The 22,734-nt window shown below is 39.8% G+C and overlaps 4 protein-coding genes across 6 annotated transcripts in view; 2 read left to right on the plus strand and 2 right to left on the minus strand.

The window, feature by feature from the left end:
• plxdc2b (plexin domain containing 2b) overlaps positions 1-7,548 on the plus strand; it is a 90,026-nt gene extending 82,478 nt beyond the window's left edge. For both annotated transcript variants that reach the window (XM_084340663.1, XM_084340664.1), the window contains exons 13-14: positions 2,138-2,304; positions 3,470-7,548. In XM_084340663.1, coding sequence (XP_084196789.1) covers positions 2,138-2,304; positions 3,470-3,589 — 287 coding nt within the window. In that variant the 3' untranslated portion in view covers positions 3,590-7,548. The remainder of the gene's footprint in view (positions 1-2,137; positions 2,305-3,469) is intronic.
• A 3,960-nt stretch (positions 7,549-11,508) lies between these two features.
• Positions 11,509-14,814, minus strand: gimap4 (GTPase IMAP family member 4; the record flags this gene model as incomplete). Of its 2 annotated transcripts, XM_084340654.1 has the most annotated exons (3): positions 14,670-14,814; positions 12,581-13,348; positions 11,509-12,134 (listed from the first exon to the last, which is right to left on the minus strand). In XM_084340654.1, exons 1-3 carry the CDS (start codon positions 14,698-14,700, stop codon positions 12,130-12,132), a joined length of 804 nt encoding a protein of 267 aa, XP_084196780.1. In that variant the 5' UTR covers positions 14,701-14,814. The 2 variants fall into 2 exon arrangements, with proteins under 2 accessions (XP_084196780.1, XP_084196779.1); XM_084340653.1 differs by lacking the exon at positions 11,509-12,134 and having other exon boundaries at positions 12,573-13,348.
• Positions 14,815-15,533: 719 nt separating this feature from the next.
• Positions 15,534-18,171, minus strand: chmp4c (charged multivesicular body protein 4C). Its single transcript, XM_084341096.1, has 5 exons — positions 17,581-18,171; positions 16,906-17,083; positions 16,592-16,700; positions 16,301-16,427; positions 15,534-16,061 (listed from the first exon to the last, which is right to left on the minus strand). Exons 1-5 carry the CDS (start codon positions 17,801-17,803, stop codon positions 15,997-15,999), a joined length of 702 nt encoding a protein of 233 aa, XP_084197222.1. The 5' UTR covers positions 17,804-18,171; the 3' UTR covers positions 15,534-15,996.
• A 128-nt stretch (positions 18,172-18,299) lies between these two features.
• Positions 18,300-22,175, plus strand: zfand1 (zinc finger, AN1-type domain 1). Its single transcript, XM_084340813.1, has 8 exons — positions 18,300-18,401; positions 18,866-18,908; positions 19,922-19,961; positions 20,081-20,208; positions 20,369-20,460; positions 20,659-20,777; positions 20,932-21,087; positions 21,916-22,175. Exons 1-8 carry the CDS (start codon positions 18,347-18,349, stop codon positions 22,090-22,092), a joined length of 810 nt encoding a protein of 269 aa, XP_084196939.1. The 5' UTR covers positions 18,300-18,346; the 3' UTR covers positions 22,093-22,175.
• Positions 22,176-22,734: the final 559 nt, after the last annotated feature.

A 22,734-nucleotide genomic window follows, 5' to 3' on the forward strand; every position in this document is an offset into this window, starting at 1 on the left:
ATGACAACAGTTTTTAGTCAGATTATGGACAATGGAGATAATCTCTTGTTTTGTTTTGTTTATTTAATGTGAAGCCATTACAGGAGATGTTTCAGCGCACCAGAACATCCATAATTTGTTTTATTTTTTTTCTAAATATCCGCTTCAGGAGTGCACGTAATGGCCACTCCGACTTACACTACCATTCACAGGGACTGCCCACACACATCGGACAGGTTTGATTACCAGCCGGTTAGTCTGTGTGCTGGATATCAATGAGGCAGGGAGCCAGGGGAGCGGCTGGTTGGCTGACGAGCTCGGCAGTGGCTGTAGCTGCTAATTAAAGCCAGGGAGGAGCTCGGGGGAGAGGTTGTCAGGGGGGCATAGAAGACGAAATCTGTGAATAGATCTGGATTGAACCCGCTATAATATGAGCGAGATACGCTACGAGGGCAGAATCCTCACCGTTTGTTTCATGATCACTTCATTAGCTCTCCCCTGCTATGATCAGTGTTGCTGCTGGGACGTGCCCGCACTGAAAACAGCTCTTTTCTCTTCTAGTCTTATTCTATGTGCTCTTTGAGATTAGAAATTTTAGGTGAAAAAATGTATTGTTTTTTTCCTCTGTTTGGAAATTGTGCCTATATAGATGAAAACAGATACACCCAACAGGGTGCAGGACGCTCTCATCATCTTCAAAAGAAATCTCAAAACACCTGCTGGGTCGAGGCTCCAATATGGATCTGAGAAAGTGCTTTAAAGACGTGTGATGTCTTCCAAGGCTCACTGAAGGACGGACTTATTATGTAGTCACTATATACAGTCTCTTCAGGTCGCAGTGCCTCGACTAGAGGCTACAAAAGGACTCTTATCAGCATCTATAGGACCATTTCCTCCTCCTATCAGTTCCATATGCTGCTAACCTTGGCTTGGGATTAACTCTTACTGGCAGGAGAGAAGAAACTGCTCATGAATACCTAAACAGACCACAGAGCGATCAGAATGATCCTGCCACAAAGACCAAGTTTAAACCTGAACCTTCAATCTGCTCTCAGAGTGAAGGAAATATCCCCCTAAGAAAAAAAAACCTTATGAAATGTATTGAAAATTAATATAAACAACAGGAGGTGTTTAATTGCTTCAGTCTCTCAAAAAATTCTGTCTACAAACATGTAATGTACATTTTAAGGCAAGTAAGAAAACAGGGTATTGATGAATGATGAGTGACCCCTGCTGGTCAACAACAGAACTGCGGTGAAAGGAGAAAAATGTAGTTTTGGTGCTTTTATTCAAAATATCTCTGCATTATAGACATTTGTTGATGTGTACGTTTATAGGAAAGAGTGCAGAATGATTAACACTGACATTTAACAACATCAACTTGAATGAGCTGGGCTTTGCTCAGCAGCTAATTTGCACCCGAGGGACTGCTGACAAATAATAAAACGCATTAGTAAACAATAAAGTTGAAATTAAGGAGCAGACAAAAAGAAACTGAATGCATAAAACGCTAAAAAAAAACTGTAAATAAACAGGATTTTATTTGTGAATAAGGTGTGCTCGTCTTTTAATTTTAAATAAGCAGCTTGTTGCTGAAACTTTTTTAGCTGTGTTAGATTTCCACATCTTTTTTAAATGTATACTTCTCTTCAATGGCTTATGATGCCTTTTTGTCAACGCACCTCAAAGATAGTTATTGAGTCTCATTCCCAGGACGTCAAATACCGACATTTTGGGTTGGTAAAGTTTCCCAAGCACAGCAACAAACTGAGAAAATAAGTCTTTTTCCACGTTGTTATGTCTTTTACATCGCTTCGTCTTGCTACGTCTGCCGTTCGTGATATGCACGATATGCATGAAATCAGTCTTGTGATGTTCGAAGGCAGCGTGCAGTGACTCAAAAAAACATTTTAAAAAACGTTAATTCACTTCAAATGTATTACATTTAAAGTAACAAGCCTGTTTTGAATATATAAAGAGTAGAAAGTACAGATATTTGTTCAAATGTAGGGAGGAAAAGTATAAAATGCTATGTTTCTATACGTCTCCCTTGGAACAGAGATTCTTAATCTCAATTAGACTCTGCTGGTTAAATGGTTAAAAAAACATTAGTTACTGTATCTCTGTATAAAAGGCTGTTTCTTGTGTTGATTTTCAGTGATGCCTGCAGACAGCACAGTAGACAGGATGCCGGGCACTCACCCTCTGCACATCGGTCTGATCCTCGGCATCCTCCTGGTAATGCTCATCATGGTTGCCGGCGTGCTGGTCACCGTGTACGTCTACCATCACCCAACCTCTGCCGCCAGCCTCTTCCTAATCGAGGTGAGTGGAGACGCTGCCAAGAGTGGCTTCATTACAAGTGAGAGTTTTGTTCTTGACCTTGAAACAGTTACTAATCTTACCACAAGGTCCATTTAGCAGCTGTTCTGGACATTATGCGATTGACAGCTTGTGCTTGACCTACTGTTCCCGAGGTCAAGAATGAATTTCATTCAATCTCCGACTTTTAAACTTTGAAGCTAACATGTACGAGATGTCCTTGTCCTACAGTTCTGACAACTTGGCAATGTCATCTGTCGAGGAATGAAAATAGGTAGTACGCTTGTACTTCAGTAAAAAAGATGAACCCTCTAGTGTTTGATATGTTGAATAAGGAATTACGCAGTCATATTTTCCTAAATTTGCTGCTTTCTGGGAATTAAATGTTCAATGTTACGTTCGTTCTTTCGCTGGGAAAAGGATATTTACTGCTTTAGATGCAGACAGTTATCGCTTGCGAGAACATAGTTGTTAAAATAGGAGTGTGTACAAAAAGACACATTTTTCTCAAACCTTCAGACAGAGTAGCAGGAAGAAAGGATACACAGGCACACCAAATTCAGAGCTCGTGCACATTTTATCCTTTAAATCCTGCCTCATAAATATGCATGAAGACTTTCAGAGGGGAATGATGAAACCTGGTGCACACAGTCTTTCTTAATAAATGAATGTGAAGTCCCCCGAGGATGACTAGGTGCTGTTTGGAGAGTTGTGTTCAAATATCTTTTAAAAAACAAAACTGCTCGTGTTCAAAGCTGTTCTCATTGTCAGTGTTACAAGGTCATAATCAGTCACAGGAACTCCCTAATGGGCTGTCGCTCGCTTAAGTAAGGCTCCGTCTTGGCATATTGTGCATAATTTCCTTTTGAAAAGTTTTAGAGTTTATGTTTTGGTCAACAAATCACATAACAAGACCAAAACGAGTGTTGGTCGCTCTATACAATACTCAATAATACATAAAGTAAACTATATTGGGAATAGGGAGTGATTTCAGACACTGGAGGTTAAATACAGTATGCTATGTGATAGATAGGGAGTTATGTCGGTCCCTTGCTCTCCTTCGGTCACAGACAAAGATCAACCACAGCCCTAACCTTTACATGACACTGTGATCTCTGACCTTTATCCTAAACCCCCGTCCTCACACATGTCCTCTCCACCCTTGCAGAGACGCCCCAGCAGGTGGCCAGCCATGAAGTTTCGCAGAGGCTCGGGTCACCCAGCCTACGCAGAGGTGGAGCCGGTGGGCCAGGAGAAGGAGGGCTTCATCGAGTCCGAGCAGTGCTGAGGGAGGAGGGGGCGCCTGCATCCCCGCAGCCCCCCCCTCCTCCTGTGCCGGCCCTCCTCTCTCCTGCTCCACAGGGACTTCTCACCAGGAACCTCCAGGATCTGCCTATCGACGGAGGAGCTCAGTGTACACAATGACTCGTTACGACTGTGGAATCGGCCCATTGAGCGCTACATGAGACTGGATAAAGCAGCCAATGATGTGAGGAAGTGAGAAACCCCTGAAGACTGATCCAGGACTTGAACCCATTGTTCAGCTTCTGTTGGCAAGGAACTAACCCACCGGGGACAGAGGGAGGGACAGCATTAACGTCATCGACTCAGTCAGCATTGGTTAAGTTTTGTACGGCTGCTATCATGTTGCCATGGAGGGATTGTACAGCCTGACTGCCTGGACTAGATACTGGTGTGTCTGAGGGGGTGAATTATACAATATATATTTTCAGAAACAATACAGAGTATGTGAACAGAGATTTCCACTTTATTGTCGGTGGGGTTAAACTGTATAGGCCTTTGTATATCCATCAGGTTTTTACTTTTTTTCCTTTTCCTTCCAGTATGTTGTTTTCACATTGGTTGGCACATTTATGTGTATAGACCATGGGTATTGCTTTTCAATACCATAGCAGGCCTAATTGACTTTTCCACTGCCCGCTCTGCACAGAGAGGCTGCAGCTGTGCGATATGACGCGAGCTGAACTCCCGTCACTGCGATCGATCGCAGCTCGGAGAGAAAAAGCTCTGAACTTTCCGCATCGGTGTTTAACTAGTTTGTGACTTTTGGCTGGTTTCATTTTCTGAAAATGAAGTGTAAGGTGTGTTTTTTTTTTTTTTTTCGTTCACTGGGAATATGTCAGTGGGTTTTATTTTTAATGGGTGATGGGCACACTCTTTTTCTTCTCTTTCTTTTGATTGGGTCTTTGATTGATTCCTTACATCAATGATACAATTTTTTTTTCTTTTTGTTATTTTGATGTGCCATTTTGTCCCCGACTAGAGTTTGCACAATTTTCTTTCCATGCACATTTTATTTGCTCATTTGACATGTGGTACTAATGCAAAATGACAAGACAGGCGCTTGTGAGTGTGTATGCTGACTATATTTTTTAAAGTGTAAGTGATTCTGTGTGTGTGTATATGTGTGTGAATGCAAAAGAGAGCAGTTTACAGTGGTGACTGGATATCCACCTGCTTTATGGGTGCATATGTTTGAGCTGGCTCTGAACAGTTGATTCCTATTGATTTGAATCTGAGGTATCTGGATACAGTTTGTGTGAGCTAGAGAACACACTGGTATGGTTGGTTTTTTTTCTTGATTTTTACAGTGTGGTTTTCTTTTTCCAGTATGTTGCCAGCATAACCATTGGCTACTCTGTGTTTATTTTATGATTGGCTCATCTGTGTGAACACATTAATGTATATACCAAGGCCAAAACATTTGCAGATTCAGGTAACACATGGCAAACATTTGTAGTATAGCAGTATAGTACAGAAAAACTTTTTTATTTTTTATGAGTGGCCTTTTTTTCTCTACTTTTTTACTTAAATGTGAATACTGTTCCAATCATTATTGTCACTGATCAACACACACGGCTTCTAACTGAACACATTCAAACACTCATTTCTACTGTTAGATATTATTTCAAGACAAAATCATGTTTTTACACCAATGATGTAGACTCATTTTAGAGACATTATCAATATCCTGGAATTCTACTGAAAAATAAAACGTGCAATATGACACCCGTTCAGTGTGACACTGAAAATGCATCAAAATAACAAACATCTGGATCTTTTATTTTTTATTTCACACCTTGTCGTCATCACATTGAGACCAAAGACTAATCAGCATCAGAGTGAGCTATATTTACCTCAACCTCCCCACAGCCTAAGCAGCCATACCACCATCCAGAACACACCGATTTAGATGTAGCTATAGTAGCTTACTGGTTAGTGCACAAACATTTACAAGATAAAACTGCAATACAATTGATCGTTCTCTAAACCCCTCTCCCTAACAGCATTTGTCCAATCATAGCTGAGCAACTGTGGTTACCCTAAACGTGGGAACATAGAATATTGGGACCACAGGACCCTGTGTCATGTTCCCATTATGTTTATATGAATCTGGGAACATCTGGACTCTGGAACATATAGAACCCTTTGTCATCATCCGTTACGTGCCATATAAATCTGAGGAACATAGGACTCTTTGTCATGTTCCCATTATGTTTCGTGTAAATCTGCGAAACAAAGGATCCTGGGAACATAGGACTGCAAAACACATGACCCTTTGTCATGTTCCCATAATGTGCCATATATATCTTGGGAACATAGGACCCTAGAACATAGAACCCTTTGTTATGTTCCAATAATGTGCCATATAAATCTTGGGAACATAGGACCCTAAAATATAGGACCCTTTCTCATGTTACCATTACGTGCCATATAAATCTGGGCAACATAGGAACCTGGGAACATAGGACCCATTGCTATGTCACCATTACGTGCCATATAAAGCTTGGGAACACAGGACCATGGGAACATATAGGTACCTGGGAACACTGGAATGACCCTATTGATGCTAGCTAACGAATGAAAACAAGGCTTGTGGTGCCTGTTGACTGCCTAGATAGGAAACAACATGGCAACTTGGGTCACAGGTGAAAAGTCGTAGTTACTGTGCAGTGGACAGAATATTGTTAAGCCATGTGGTTAAAAGAGTCACACCAGCGGCAAGTGCTTTTAAACGGCCTCCTAGCGGCACCGATGGTTACTCATGTATAGAGATGACGAACTGGCTCTACCTTGTACAGCTTTAGCCTTTAGTCGTTTAGCATTACATCATGTATGTGGCCATCATGTGCACATTTAAAGCCACTTTTAAGATTCATGTTTCCAAACAAGTCAGAGATCGCATTTTCAACCAACTCATGAAGCTAATGTTAGCTTAATTAGCTAGCATGCTACAGCTGATATAGTCTGCCAGTTCCAGCTGTCATTTGGCTTAAAAATGAGAACCATCTACCAACGTCTGAAATCAAGTACATATTGTTTCAAAAACTACTTTGAATTTAGAAAGTTATCATTGTAAAGTGAGGGTTCATACACGAGTTCAGAGCATAGCTAACGCTTGGCGTAGCAACAGTTACTGAGGAGGCGGGGCTTAGCTAACGGACGATGTAGCCATTTCATACTCATCACACCACCTACACACCCAAAGAGTCATGCACAAATACCAAATTAAGGACTCACCGGCTGTTATAAACCTTCACACTCACACTCCTGCTACAGCTACACTGAGTTCTGATGAGGTCTCACTGGTGTCGACCACAGAGTACAAACATCTGCTTTTTATGCCTCCTCATATCTCCTTTCCACAACAGGAGAGAGATGGAGGGTTGAGTTTAACAGGCTTTTTCATGCATACAGATTTTTTTGTTCCAATTTTGCTAGTTTGATCCCCGTGGAGAGAAAATGCTCTTTGCAAGTGCTTGTAACATCTGCTCGTTGTACACTGCCACCTGAAACTGCAAGTGTTTTTTATAACCACTGTCAAAGTGCAGACAGAGAGAAAAGAAGGTGGCTGATTTGTTTAGAAAAACACTTTGAGGCTGTCTCGCAGCAAAGTCTTCACTTGCTTCACTGGACTCGACTAATCACTTTCGCTCCCACTTTTCTTTAACGATGATATTCTAGACGACGAAAAGCAGCATAGTGGTGTTTTTGAGATAGCTGTGTGCTATTATTTTAATCTCTTGACTCATGAGTTGGGTCGAACGATGTTAATTACACAGATTCAGCGACGATTTCCAGATAAACAAAACCTGTGACCTTGTTTTTATCTTATCATGACTCCATAGCACACCATGAGACTCACAGTATCATAGCTGTCTGTAATTTCTGTAACTGCTGTTGTTTTGATTACATTTGAAATAATAAACAATGTTGTTAAGATACAAAAAACATCCTCTGAATATTTCTTTTTCGCTCCTGTCGCTGCTTGTTTTGCATTTAAGCGTGCACTTGACTATATTTCCAAGAGAGTGAATTTAATCAGCGTACATTCACAGCACAAGTACAGACAAACTCTGAGCAGCTGGAAAACTGAAGCACTTTTGCATTATTGCAGCTTAAATGCCAGCGTAATTAATTTAAACATGCATGCCAAAAAATTTCAATGGGGCAGATTAATTTGGAGGAAAGCCAACGTTTGACTGACAGAAGGCCGAGCACTTCCTGTCAACGCTCATTCTCCGAGTCAATCACTTCACTGTGAGATTTCTGCATATAAAGAGCATCATTTTCTACTTTACACCATCCGCATCGGCCCCAAAGAGAGCATGACAGTGAAAAATGCTGCCTGGCTTATGTGAAATCCTCGGATCAGGTAGATAGTGGAACAGCCTCCCCTGCAGATTGAGGAGATAGAGCCCTACAGCAGCAGCACAGAGAAAAGCTGAGTAAACAAGACAGCAGAGGGGAGCTCAGCAAGCTGGGAGGTATGAGGAAGGAGGGAAATATTACTGACAGAGCCAGTTTTCTTCTTTGGTTTAACAGCACGAAGGACAAAACCAGAATTAAACTGATGTACTGTTTACAGCTCAAGGAGAGAGTGAGGACGTAATGATATAAACACAGGCGCTGAACATTTTGCCTGTAAACAATAATAAGTGGGTAATATAACATTACCTAAATCAAGTTAATGCATCTATTGCAGGTAAGTGTTGTTGCAGTGCTGCGACTCATCATCTTTGAGGTGTTACTGCCTTCTAGTGGTCAAACTGCAGAACTGCTCTCTCCTTAAAGGAACAAAAACATGTGAGATGCGTCACGAATCAGTGATTTACTTCCTTTGAATTGGTACATTACAGAATAAATCTCATACTTTATGACAGCTGGTTATTTCCTTTCTCTTTACACAACAAGACGGTGTAGTTTCCTCACACTACATTAGTTTGTAAGATGAGAAATTAGTTGAGTAATCAGATGTTCTGCAACTTTTTTAACACTGATTCCAGCTGATTTTACTGGTCAGTTATGAAAATAAATGTAGTATATTTTTAGTCAGATAAATGACTAATTTGAAGACATCATCATGTGAGCTGTGAGGAATTATGATTTTTTGACATTTCATATACTTAACAATTAGTTGATTAATCAAGACATCAAGGAATCTGAAGCTTAATATGTGACTTTTATATAGCTCAAGCTCATTATTCTTGAGCTCAAGCTCAAGAATAATGAAGTAAGGCTGCAAGTAACAATTACTTCCCTCATTTCTGATTAATCGATTAACGGTTTAGTCTATAGAAATGTGAAGAAAATTGCTTATTTAAGACCAACCATCCAGAACCCAAAAACTCTTCATTTCCTGTCATAAACCGCAAAGCAGCAAATCTTTACATTAAGCTGGAACCAGAAAATCTGGAAACAACAATGAAACGACTGATTATCAAAATACCCTGCAAATATTTTTCTTTTGATTGACTGATTGATTAAAGGACTCATGATTGCAGATGACACATAATCTAACAGATTAAAGAAGCACATTCTCACGAGTCTTCACCAGAGTTTGATCAAAATATACATTTATTTGGAGGTATAAGAAAAACAGCACAGTGCAGCTCCTGTCAAAATAAAAGCCATTCCATCTTTAACAAGAACATCTCCAGTAAATGGTGTCAGCCAGGCCCACAAAGGGACGACTCTTCTTTCATTACATTCTCAACGGTAACTTGATTCACAGGCTGTAACTAAATTACCATTACAAACACTGCTACAAAGGTGGGTTGTATTAGGTTGCGTGCCTGCGTGTCTGCTGTATCTCATTCTGTGACTTTCTGCATCGTGTGTTTGGCAATTTGTCTTAATTTTCAAGACACTTCCCTCTTTCTCTTTTAAATAATTCAGCTGACAAACAAAATACAGTATGAATCCCAACAGTAGCAGTGTTTACAATCATCAACATCCAGAGTTTAAGTCCTTTTTCATGACATGTTTTTCTCAAACCCACTAATCTACAATACCAGTTATATTGAGTCCTTTAATGTACAAGAGGTCCGCAGCAGGCCTGTTTCCCGTCTCATATTTCTGTGTTAAATGTCAACATGGGGCGAAACAGTCACAGTGCATGTCTACAGTTAACAGCGTTGAGTTTATAAACACAATCAAGCAAAAGACCAACAGATGTGCAGTATTTACAGCATAGAAGGCTTTATGTCAGTCATTTTAAACCAGGGCCTTGTTGGTTATTTGGTTGCCAGCTGATGTGGCTCCTGAGGCAAATGCCTGATTCACACCTTTGTTTCACCAGGTAACTAAAACTAAATGAGTCCCAAGAAAAACTGATGATAATAATTTGTGATCTGCAGCAGAGGGATGTGTTCAAGGCAAAGATTCACTACTGTGTCCACCTGTTTGTGCTTTATGCAGCGAGGTCAGTACCATAAACACGAACACAGGCAGCACTGGAGTGATTAAACTGGGTCACACAACAATGATTAACTACAGTATGTTTCCATTGTTTTGGTGGTGTAACACTACCTGAGCTATTAAAAGCCGATAGAAAAAAACAAAAGTGTCTGTCCAGAGCAGCTGACTCTAGTCCGTTAGGCCGAAAGGAGCTACATGAGCCGACCGAAGGCTTTTCCCCTGGAGAATATCCCACTACTTCACTGACCTCAACACTATCCAGCAATGACAGCTTGAGTCTTTCACCAAGATTCTAGTTTTTCTAAAGAGCAATTTAACATGTGACTGAAAAACATGTTTTAACCTCTGACGACACCCAGGGTGACAGGTTGGTGTGGTTAGAAATGTCCCTAGGCACCTGTAACCACGCCCCAACAGTGATGTCACAGATTCCTGGAATGCACCTGTACATCAGAGAGTTTCAGAGTGTTATTAAGTTTCTTTAAAGTCTTGTAAAATATTAGCTCAAACCTGTTTGTTTGCTAGCCAGCCTACTCCTGATTCTGTTTCTTGGCACGTTTCCTTGTTTGTTAGCGTGTTACCACTGCCAAATGTCTATCAGCTAAAAACACATTAGAGCTCACCGCAGGATATTAATAACTTACGTGCATGTATTTCCTCATGAGCGTGCACCCAGCCCCCAGGAACGGTGCCAGGCTTTGAAACCAGAAGCTGCCACATCGTATAACTACATTGTCAAGTGATGCACTGGGGCCCAAAAAGTCTTCCCATAAGTTTACATCTGTAAAATGGTGGACACATTTTTTGCGTGTCACAAATTACTCATTTCACGGTCAGAATTTGAGCCATTTGGTCCAATAAAATTTGGAAAGTCTAGACGAAATTATTTTAACCCCACTCATGTTAGCTGGGCGCTAAAGTGGAAGTTAGCGGGCTCAGACGGTGTGTCCAGATATAATGTAACATCCTTGGTGAGCACCATAACAACAAAACAGTGACCAACTCATACAGGCATTTCTCTATAGCACTGCAAGTGGTCACCAAACACCACAGACTTATTTTAGTCTACACAAAGGGATTTAACATAATATAACATAAGGATTTGATTGGAAACTCACACTGCTCAGATCTGTAGATGTCTACAATAACTCAGTGCTCTCTGAGAACTCCCCAACTGTCTTGGTGTAAGTTAATAAGACAGTGGATTTTTATAGAGAAGCACTTCAAGCAGTTCAAGGGTGGTTTTATAAAGGAAAGTTCACTATCAAAAATTGACAGTGGAGAAGCATGAACTAGTGAATACTTGGCATCTTTGAGAATAAATGAAACGACTAATCGTTAATCAAAATAGTTACTGATTGAACTGGTAGAAGATCTTTGCCTCGAACACATCCCTCTGCGACAAAGTGATACAAACATCTGAAAGATCAATTTCAGGGAAACAAATTCATACCTTTAAGGGAACACACAACAGACAAAGATCAATAACTGCTCAAGTGCTTTATAACTTTTCACTGAGAGCAATAAACAACACAACATAAGAAGAGCATTTACAGTTTGGTCACAACAAATGGGAATTGTTAAATTCCCTCGACAGTCACTGACAGAATATTATAGTGATGATTTAGTAGTGCAGTTCTGCCACTGGTATCCTCCATGACTAAAGACAATACAGGAGTGTTTACAAATGATAACAGATACCTGTGTAACAGCGTGTGCTTCCTTGTTTCAGATTAAATTAAATGTGTCCCTTCACAAAACCCTCAAGACACTCTTATAAACCACAGAACTTCTCATGAAGTTTAAAATAATATTAATTTTAGAACAGGGGGGAATAAATCTTTGGACAGCAGTAAAACAAAAAGGTCATTTATGTGTCAAAGGCCACCAATTTCATCACAGTGAGAAGATATTCATCATAAAGAACACACCCAACTACAACACACAGAAATATGTCTGATTGAAAAAATAAATAAAATGAATCACACTTTCTTGGACATTCAGTAACATTTCTGTCGTTTACCCTTCTTTCTTGTCAGATAAGCAGCTTTGCCGTCAGCGCAGTAAGGCTCCGTTCCGCTATGGTTTTAGAGGGTTCCTCAGCCATTAATCTAAAAGCAAACAGTGCATTATTAATAAGGCTCCATTTTTACATTAATACAAGCATAAACTACTGTTATATCACCATTATTATGTAGTTAGAGAGGAAGTAATTATGCATTGTTTTGTTTCTTGGTTTGTCATAGAGGGAAATGACAAATTGACAAATCAGAGGAGATGTGGGTGCAAGAAAAATATCATGAATGGTGTTGAGATGTGTGTCACTCAATCACTGTAATCTATGCATCTCTGACACTCTGGACCTTTAAATAACTACGTGGAACATGAAGAAAGGAGTGAAGTATAGTGGCAGATGTGATCCACTGCTGACATAAAAATGTTTATTACAGCCACTTTGAAGTCTCCAATCAATTTCATAGGGTCTTTAATTAACATACATGTCCTCCTGATACTTCACTTCAACTTTCTTATGAGCCAAGATAAGTGCATCACTCACTGGCAAGCGGCTCCACCTCCATGGCTTTGGACAAACTCAGCCCAGAGTTCTGTTTGGGCCGCGCTCCCAGCTCTCGCACATCCCTGGCTGGATTCTGGTTCTCATCCAGGGGTTTCTTCTCTTTCTCCACCTGCTCTGGGTTGTAGAAGCCTCCCTCTTCTGCCACCAGCTTGTCCACTCTCTCCAGCAAGCGTCCCACCTGGGGATGCTCCCCGAATATGCAGTTGTTTATAACAAAGTACCTTCGCTTACACTTCTCCATCACCCACTGCAGCTCCTTTCCCTCCCTGCGGATGTACCTCTCGATTGAAATGTTCCTCAACACCTCTGCCCAGCTGAAAACCACAATCGTATGCTCCCACACATGCTCACCAAAGAGACTCACGTGCTCCTCGATGCGTGTGCGGTCCACCTCTGTGAACATGCCCACGGGGATGACGAGCAGGAAGGCGTGTGGACCTGGAGGACAAAGAGATGCTCCCCTCACTAGCTCCTGTTTATATGAAAGTGGTGTATCCTGAGCGGAGAACCAGCCCGGAGTGTCCACCACAGTCACCTGGCGGTCCTGCACCTCCGTCTGTCTCTTCACACAGAACTCAGCTGCTCGCTCCAAGCGAAACTCCTCCCGTCCTAAGATGGTGTTTCCAGTCAGGCTCTTCCCCGGCCACCTCCAGCCCAGCACCACCAGACGGACTTCAGGCAGGCGGATAGCCGCCTTGGCTGCTGCTATCGCCGCCTTTTTGGCTTCTTCCTCTGGTCCATCACTGCCTGTGGTCGTCAAATTTATATATTTCAGTATCAGAATCAGTTATCATAGAGGTTCAAATTGTATACAATAATTACGATTAATGTCCTTATCAATTCTCAGAGTCGTTAGGGCCACTTGTGGGTGTCTAAGGCTAGCTGAGCCCAGGTGTGAATGGTTGTTAAGCTGTCTGGGGAGAGAACTCAGTGCTACATTGTAGGTGGGTAATTAGTAATGTCTTAGGCCACCTCCTCTGTTCAAAGGCGGTCGTTCCAGTTTGACATAGATGGATTTCTTTACTCCTCTTTCAAAGCATCCGTCTTCTCTGGGAGAGGAATGATTTTTCCCCTTCAGATGTAAGAGGACAGCAGAGTCTTGACCTGAGGACTATGCTGTCCACTTACATCTGAAGGAGAAAAATGGGCTGGTTGGACTAACGACCCATAAGTGGCCCTAACCACTCTGAAACTCAGAGCTCACATGTGGCCTTAACCACTCTGTAAGAACACCCACACACAGGGTTAGTTAGAAATGAAGAAGCCTCCTGGATGAGAGGTGAAACGTCTTACAGAAACTGAAACAAGTCCAGTTGCCTACGATACAGCACGTAGAGTTAGCATGACCTGGATGACTGAGAACCTTCATCAACATATACTTTACTTAATTAAATTCAATTAAATTTCATTTTTCAAGAGAGAAATTTCTACTAATTCTGGTTTCCCAGGTCTGTGCATGGATGGTTGCAGAGGGTACTGTGTTTGCCTCCTCGTGTATACATTTTTTTTTCTTCTATAACAACATTTACAATAATTAAAAATGTACTAAAGGATTAATAATGAGAAATTGTAGCCATTGATTTGATGTGATCCACTACTGATGAAAGCAGCTCAACTCAACTTTATGTTGTTTAAACGATCAACTACCATTTAAAACTCATATTATAACTCATAATATAACATAGTTTCATTAGTACAAGAGAAGACAAAAAACATAAGCTATTTCTATTTGTACCAACTTTGACAATAAAGCTTTCGCCAAGTTAGCATCCAGTGAGATCGTGGCTTTTCAATGTAACAACCACAAAATACTACTAAAGGTATATAAAAATATCAGCATAAGTAGTGATCAATAAGACTGTAATAGCAACATAAAAGTCCTGTTAACATCACAACTTCACGGATACATGTGAAACGTGTCACATTCCGGCTCAGGAGGAAATGTTAGCGCTGCTAACTTCAGTTAGCGCTCATTTTAACAGCCGCGGAAACTCCCCGTGTTTGTTTGAAAACTCCGAAGTTAACGACATTAAACAGTCTTCAAAAGATGATAAAGTTACTGGCTCACCTGTCGTCTGAAGTGGTGTTTTCTCTGCCATACTCAGTTTTATCCCTGGTCGACGTTTCAATCAGGTGTTGTTTGTCTTTGGGAGGCTACTTCGAGGGCTGCTTCCTCCTACCTGACGTCAGAGGGACAAGCCCACCGGCATGTAATGGCGTCGATTCCGGTCTGACCTTTCAAAATAAAAGCCTGGCAAAACGGAAGAAGTAAACTGAAATGTTTGAAAATGAGAAATCTTGAAAAACAAGAAATCTGGTGACCAGTGAGGTTAAGGAAGTAACTTTAAAAATGATTCATCGTTTTAAGCCCTTCTATGGTATTTTTACAGAGATAAAAAAGGACATTGATGTGGACTGCTTGGAGTCTTATCCCCACTTATATTTTTTGCCAAGATATCTTTATTTTCTTTTACATTTATGCTGAATTTTCCCTCTCATATGAAAATGTACTTCTCTACTAACTTACCCAACCAATCAGTAATATCAGTTTGATCCTATTAATTGCAAAATCACATATTCATAAATCAAAATTCTCATAAACATACTTATTTTTGAAAATGAAGCCAACAATACATTACATCAATCCAATACTCCAAGAATAGAAAAGCTATCAAATCATTAAAAATATGTACCTACATAAAATCTTAATGAACTGATTTATGACTTGTGTCTGTGCCATTACCATTTTATTTTTGTTTTTTGTATTTTGTTTGTTTGTTTGGTTTGCTAATAATTTTTATTCTTTTAATTGAAACATCAGTAATCACTTGAAACTTGTGTCTTGGCACAAAGAACAAGCAATGATGGTCTGTCTTGCAAAAACTCCATACACACAGAACAGCACATGAATATAGTAATTAAGACAATACTATTAGACAACACACGGGGAGCTTTTTTATTGTTGAATGTTGATAAACAATATATTTACAACGTCAATGCTAAAATCAGACTTTATTTACAGCTGTATGAAATACAGTAAAGCATTCTGTTTCATGTGTTAAATATGACTTCATATCCTCCTTATTTCTTCATTAGTCCTTTTAAAGTAGTGCACTATGTACAGGCTAAGAGAGAACGATTACAGCAAAGAAAGGGAAACAGAAAATAAAAGTGTTGTCAATACCTTCACTTAAAGAAAAAAAAATTATAATTTCTTGATAAATATAAACTGTCATTACGAGCTGAGAAGCAAATAGCTTATTTTAATAATAATATAATGCTCTTCATTTTCCCTAAAAACCTTCAAAATTAGTATAAAAAGCTAAAAAAACAAAGACCTCTTCCTATATTTTTTGAGTGTTTGGTTCTCCAGGTGAGAGGCTGCTTTAATGTAGCTAGATCGCCCACGATGCCAGCGCACGCATGTCGTTGTCTTCTTCTTCCGCCCTCTTCTTGGTTGCTGTGGAAAAGAAGGAAACGGTAATCAATGAATATTATCACACTATTATGAACGATTTATCAGGATTCATCAAATAAAAGCAGAAAAATGCCTCTAAAACAATAACAAACATATATACACCTTTGAAAATGATACATGGGCATGATTAGGTATTTAATTCCAACACAATTTCTTTAAACTGATGATTCTGAAGAAGTCAAAGTGATTAAGACATTCATTCATTTGCCCGTTGCACTTACATGCGCGCTGACTGGGCCGTGCTGAAGGCAGCCTGGAGCTGGGCACGCTGGGTAGTCCGCCCATTCTGTCCATGCTCTCCTCAAGCTCCTCCTCTTCCAGCTCAGCCAGCTCGGCCAGCAGCTCATCCTAAGAAAACACACAGAGCACACAGGGTTTAGAGATCTGTCAGAGGCGTTGTGACAGGAAAGAGAATTACAGACTGGTGGTTGACAGATAAAAATGCAGCGTAAGAGAGAGTGAATGCCACTAAAACTGATGTTGACAAAAGGTGGAATGAAAAAGGTATCAACCTCATCAAACTGGTCGCCGAAAGGTCTGGAGATAGCGTCGCTGATCTCATGGGCCACGTCCTGCTGCTCTGTGATATCAGCCATCAGATCATCTATCTTGTCAATGTCCCTGAAAACAAGAGATAAGAGAGGGATAAAGATTAAACAATACTGCAAACTTGAGTTCAAACTTTAATTTGAAATGTTTACTGACTTTAAGAGGATTTCCCTTTCATTTATCAATCATTTTGTCTAAATATACATATATAATATACATACATACATTTTACACTTTCACATAAGAAGATATGCAGCTTATAGGGCCGTGTCCTTACATGTTCTCGTGGACCTGCTTCATGGCCTTGGCAGCAAAGCCCATGTTCTTCAGGACCTCTGTGTTGGTGTGCGAGTTCTCCAGAGCTTCCCTCTGAAACTCGATGGTGGACAGCGTGCCATCGATCTGGGTGAGCTGCTGCTCCAAGCGCTTCTTCCTCTTCAGGGCCTGCAGCGCAGCTGAAACAGAAAGATTTCACACAGATGATCGCGACTGTATCCAGCTATCGCCATTTGGTTGAGAGCTAGGGCGTTGACAAATAATAGATGCAAGATTCCTCACATTGTTTATTTTCAGTGAGGTGATTCAACGAGCAATGCAGCACCTCAGGATTTCACTAGAGAAGACTGAACACTTATGAAGGGATATAAACATTCATTCAGGTTTAAAAGAAAAAACTTTTGTTTTGACAGTCACTTGTAACAAACCTGTTACACCTGCTGCCTTCAAAACAATTACTGCATCTTATATGAAATATGTTGCTGAGAGTTTATGGGCCTTGCTGTACCTTAAAAGTATTTTAACATCATTTAGACCTCCTTCTTTAATACTTTTAAAGAGTTTGGCTGTGATATGTATCTTAAAACTCATCAAAAGTAAGCCATACTTAACTTTAAGGCCTAGGAGGTACAGGTGCATCAACAGGCCTCTTTTCAGACCCAGATCAGAAACTCACCACGTTTGTTTTTGGTGCCATTCTTCTTGGCTATCATGAGTTCCTGCTCTATCCTCTTCTCCAGGTAGTCCTGTTTCTTGGTCAACATCTCCTCCGTCTCCCTCAGCTTGTGGATGGCCTCCTGGGGTGAAGGTCCTCCGCGCGAGCGGTGGTGTTTGGACTTCGAAGAGCTCGATGAGCTCGAGCTCGAGCTCCCCTTGAAAAGTTTCGAGATTTTGCTCATTTTTCGCAGTTTTCGGTGTAAACTGCGCAGGTGAGAAAAACAAATAAAGGCAAAGGCCTACGGGAGCTCTTCCAGACTGCGTTGATATCCGTGTGTTTCTACAGGCGGGTGTGTTTCGGGCAGATTTTCCAGCTCGACAGCTTCGTGCTTTCAATTCAAACCAGCCAGTGAATGCACCTCTTTCACCACACCTTTCACCATTACCTGCGTGACGTAATGACACCTGACGTCCTCCCTCCCTTTTTTCACACTGAACCTTTTTTCCGTCTCGGTTGAAGTTAAATATTAACTTTCTTTTTCTTTTCTTTTTTATCGTGTGTTGAATCATATAAGATATGTTTAGTGAAAGGCGAACAAATAAATAAATAAATGTTGCATAATTAAACCTAAACAGTCAAGTAAACAATTTAGATGACTTTTTCGTAAATAAACTGAGTGAAACTAAAACAAATAAAAGAAGGAAAAAAAAACGGTCACACAGTTGCGTGGCGTCACTTCCGGGGTCAGAGTTCGTGTTGACATCCGCAGACTCACGGCTAACTAATGGCTGAATTAGACGTTGGGAAGCATTGTCAGATCGATTCCTGTGGTCAGAAAGGTCCGTTTCACCACCATTTAATTCGCAATAAACTGAAATATTAAAGTATGACGTTATTCCGCCGTATTTGTTCGTATGAAACTCGCCGAGCGCCTCTTTAGCCCGGTGGCTAGCTAGCTGGCGTTAGCATGATTTGGCTGTCAGGAGCTGGTAGCTCGCAAGCTAACAGCTAACCAAACAGTTGTGAGAATGGTCGGAAAACAGTGTAAAGTTCTTATAAACAGTGGGAAGTTTCGCATGTGCAACAGGTCATTGGGGATAAATTATTGTTGGCTCCTAAGTGACTCATTAGCTACTTAAAGTTTCTGCTCAGGCTCAAAGAAATCACAGTGTACTTAGCATTGATACATCTCAGACCTCAACCCAATATGTTGTACCTATTAGAAAGATTTAGACAGAATGGGCAATCAATGAGGTGTCAGCTCTGAGACTAACTGACTTTGTTCTCCACATTCTTCTCTTAGATTTTCTTCCATTTGTTTGTGATTGCTGCAGTGGGGTTTTCTGGTAAGCATTCATCATATACTCTCCAAAGTTAGAGTAATGGTTCATATCCCTAACTCTAAGTAGTAATGTAGTCATACCACAATGTATACACACACTCAACCTGAGGAAAGACAAAATTCTACTTTCTTAAAAAGAAATCATCGTTTGTAAAATAACTAGTTACTAGGATCTGATACTATCAGCTCAGTTTGGCTCATCACAGATATATTGTTGTACTTTGATGTTGTATTGGTGTATATTTGGGTTGCAAGGGTATCAGATTTTTTGAGATGTTAACATCTCAGAAATGATCACGGTATATGGTGATGCGTAATTGTTATTATGATAAAATTATGATTATGACTATTATTATTAGTTAGAACAATTCTGTAAAGGATGAAAACAGAAAGTTTTTATGTTTAAACAAGTGCTTCATTATAATCTCACAAAATCATATGTCCTGACAGTAATGACATTTGATAAAAACTTGTAATATCTTGTATTTATATTTTTAATAACAGTAACATGTTAGATATGTATACAGTATGATAACTGTCCGGTTTCATACCACGGTATACCTTAAAAAAACGATATATCGCTGCAACCCTTGTGTATATAGGCATATTAAACAGTGTGTATGCCAGAAAGAGATCATTAACTAGTTTATTTTTCAAACATATCTATGTAACACATCTGTACAAAGAATGCAGTAAATGTAAACACCACAATACATAAAAAGTTTGTTTTTGCTTTCTGTTCATGTTAAAAAATAAAATAAAATAAATTTGAGGATCTTCAACTATCACGTTTTTAAACTTTGAAACACATTTATATCGACTTCAAAAGTCCAGTATCATTCAGGCTCTAGCAGTTACAGGTGTCAGGTACAAGCAGTATAGGGAAGTAAAATGATAAAATGTTGCACAACATTAGAAATGGTCCAATAAAGTACATCATAAATGTGCTTTTATATTTTGACCTCACACTATTCCACGTTTTTTTTATGATTAAAGATTTGCATTTGTCTCTTACAGCCTTGATCACAGAAGCAGAGAGGCCCATTTATGTCCAGAGGTACACTATGTTGTTGATTACATGTAACATAAATAAAGATTACCACTGGAACATTGTTTCTCTGTCCTGTTACTTATTATCTGGTAGTTTTGTTCTTATGTTCTTATATTTGTCTTCAGGAGCCAGTGAAAAGGGAATCCCGGACAGAGGGTGGCAGCACAAGCTATCCATGTTCATTTCAAGACTGCAAGGGAAAGGAATTGCTGCCAGTAATCTGTCCGCAGTGTGAAAAGCATTTCTGTTTGGCGTAAGTTAACAGTTTTTTCTCTCTTTCAGTAACTTTTTTTATAAAACAGCATAAATGGTGTGGAAGTGTGGGGTGCATTCTAGCTCACAGACTTTATTTATCAGTGTAACTGGTGAATTGAAACTGAAAGGTTCATTTTTCTTTTGTTTATGTGTTCTAGCCATCGCCATCAAGATGATCACAAGTGTGAGAAGTTGGAGGTTCAAAAGCCTCGAATGGCAGCCACAAAAGAGCTGGTGCAAAAGATCGTTGGTTAGTTACAGCTTCTTTAGTATCTTGACAAGTTCCTTACAGACGGACAGAATTACCTGTGTCATTCCTTAGTCGTCCACATGGGATCAGTGTTAAACCAAATGCTCTCATATTTGTCACAACTAATGTTCATGTGTAATGTATTCCTCAACTTACTTACATTTGGAGTGTTTGTGTTGCTGTCTTGTGACCATGCAGAGTCAAAGGATGGATCCAAAAGTAAAGGACGCAGAGGCGCAAAGAACAGTGCGACTGCAGCAAAGGTAGCATTAATGAAACTGAAGCTGCATGCTGCAGGAGACAAGGGACTGCCACAGGTAAAATCATAGCTGTCTTGATTATCTTAATAGAAAGTAATGTGGAATTAACATAGTTGAATTATATACATTATCTACAGTGTACCTCTATGTGTAATTCTGTTTTTATTATTTTGTCCAACTGAGCATTTCCTCCTCTGTTTTGGTTTTCCAGACAGAAAGAACTTATTTTCAGGTGTATCTTCCTAAAGAATCCAAAGACTCGAGCCAGCCCATGTTCTTCTGTTCCAAATGGAGTGTGGGCAAAGTGGTGGATTATGCAGCGTCTTTAGCTAGCCTCAAGAACAACAATAACGTCCTGACAGCAAAGGTAACAGATGGCAGGAGTAGTCATCAATAATCACAAGAAATTTTACACCACTACCAGTAAATGACTGATCTGCTTCCTTCGCCTCTCAGCCTGTTTTCTTGTCACTTGAACAAGTTGTTCTTGTTTTCTTCGTAACATCCACTTTTTAAAATACAGTTTAAAAACAGAAAAGAGGATGTGAAATGCAGGTGTTAGGTATGAACATTTCCTGCCCACAGTATGTGACAGCAGCGCGAGAGAACTCTGTTTACAGGAAGCTGGGTTAACCAGGGATAAATGTGCTGCATGTCAATGTTTTTTGTATCAGCTGGGTCAGAGTTGTAAGCATGAATCAAAACTAATGTTACAATACAATATGTCTGGGTTTCCTAACGACTAATTCTCCTGAAACAGTCAAACTTCAGCACAGTTTAATCTATGAAGTTAAACATTGTCCTAAATAATATTGTGTAGCAATATTTGCTGTGTAGACACAACAGTTGACCAGTGTTGTTAACATGCTCGTTTTTTATATAGCAACATTTGACGTAGTAGACATGACATTTCAGTCAATATGTAATTTAGATGTTTACATTACCAAAATAAAGTTTAATCAACTTGTATTGGACCATTGTTTCTCTTTTAAAACTCATTAAACCACTGTTACCATTTACATTTTCTTTGTTTTTTTAACATAAAATAATTCAATATTGAACATATTTTCTAATTTAACAGGCTAAATGTAATTTAACTATACTCTTACATTTAAATATTCTGGGGAAAACAGCTCAGTGTATATATATTTCTTGAGTAGACCCTTACAGTGTGCTCTCTGCCGTCCATTTGCAGAAGCTGCGTTTGTGTCACCCTCAGACAGGTGAGTCTTTCAAGATGGATGACACCCTGCTCTCGCTGCTGGCCCACCCTGAAACTCCCCTGTACAATGGGGGTAATGTGATCCTGGAGTACCTGGATAATGAGCGCACAGGTCTCGAGGATGTTTCTGACTACATTACACGGACCTGACAGACCAACCCCAACTACAGCATGAGTGTTTTCTGTGTGCCATTTGTATTTCTGTCAATAAAATGTTATATTGACATTTTTAACTTGCTGTGTGTTGTATTGTTGTAACTGTTAGGTTATAAAAAAGTAGAAGAATGTAGCATATTTTCACATTACATGTTTTGACCAAATTCAGATATCTGCTAACTTATATTGCTGCAGTATAATACGTATTATCAGACGACCCAGGTGGGACTTGAACCCACAATCCCCAGCTCCGGAGGCTGATGCCTTATCCATTAGGCCACTGGGCCAATGAAACATGAGTTATATATGGTTTTATTTTCAATTTCAGCAATCAGATAGGTGAGACGCGTATCAGTTTTTATTTGGGTACAATCTGTAAAGCTTTTTTTAATGGATTTTATTTTTATCAGATCATTATGCTGATGCTGCATGCTCGAGGCTAAGTCTTTAATTAAATCTGTCAGCAAATGTATTGCATTGCAGATTGTTTTACAACATGGAAGAGGTCAGAATTGGACAGTTGCAGGACAGTGCGAACAAAAATAGATTAAATCTATTTCAGCACAAATAAAATCTAGAAAACTGGTGTGCAAAGACAGAATTGGACCATTAAGTAATGAAAACAGTAGATCCAGA

The sequence above is a fragment of the Pagrus pagrus genome (genome assembly GCF_965226575.1).
Source record: "Pagrus pagrus genome assembly, chromosome: 20".
Classification (NCBI taxonomy): Eukaryota; Metazoa; Chordata; class Actinopteri; order Spariformes; family Sparidae; genus Pagrus; species Pagrus pagrus.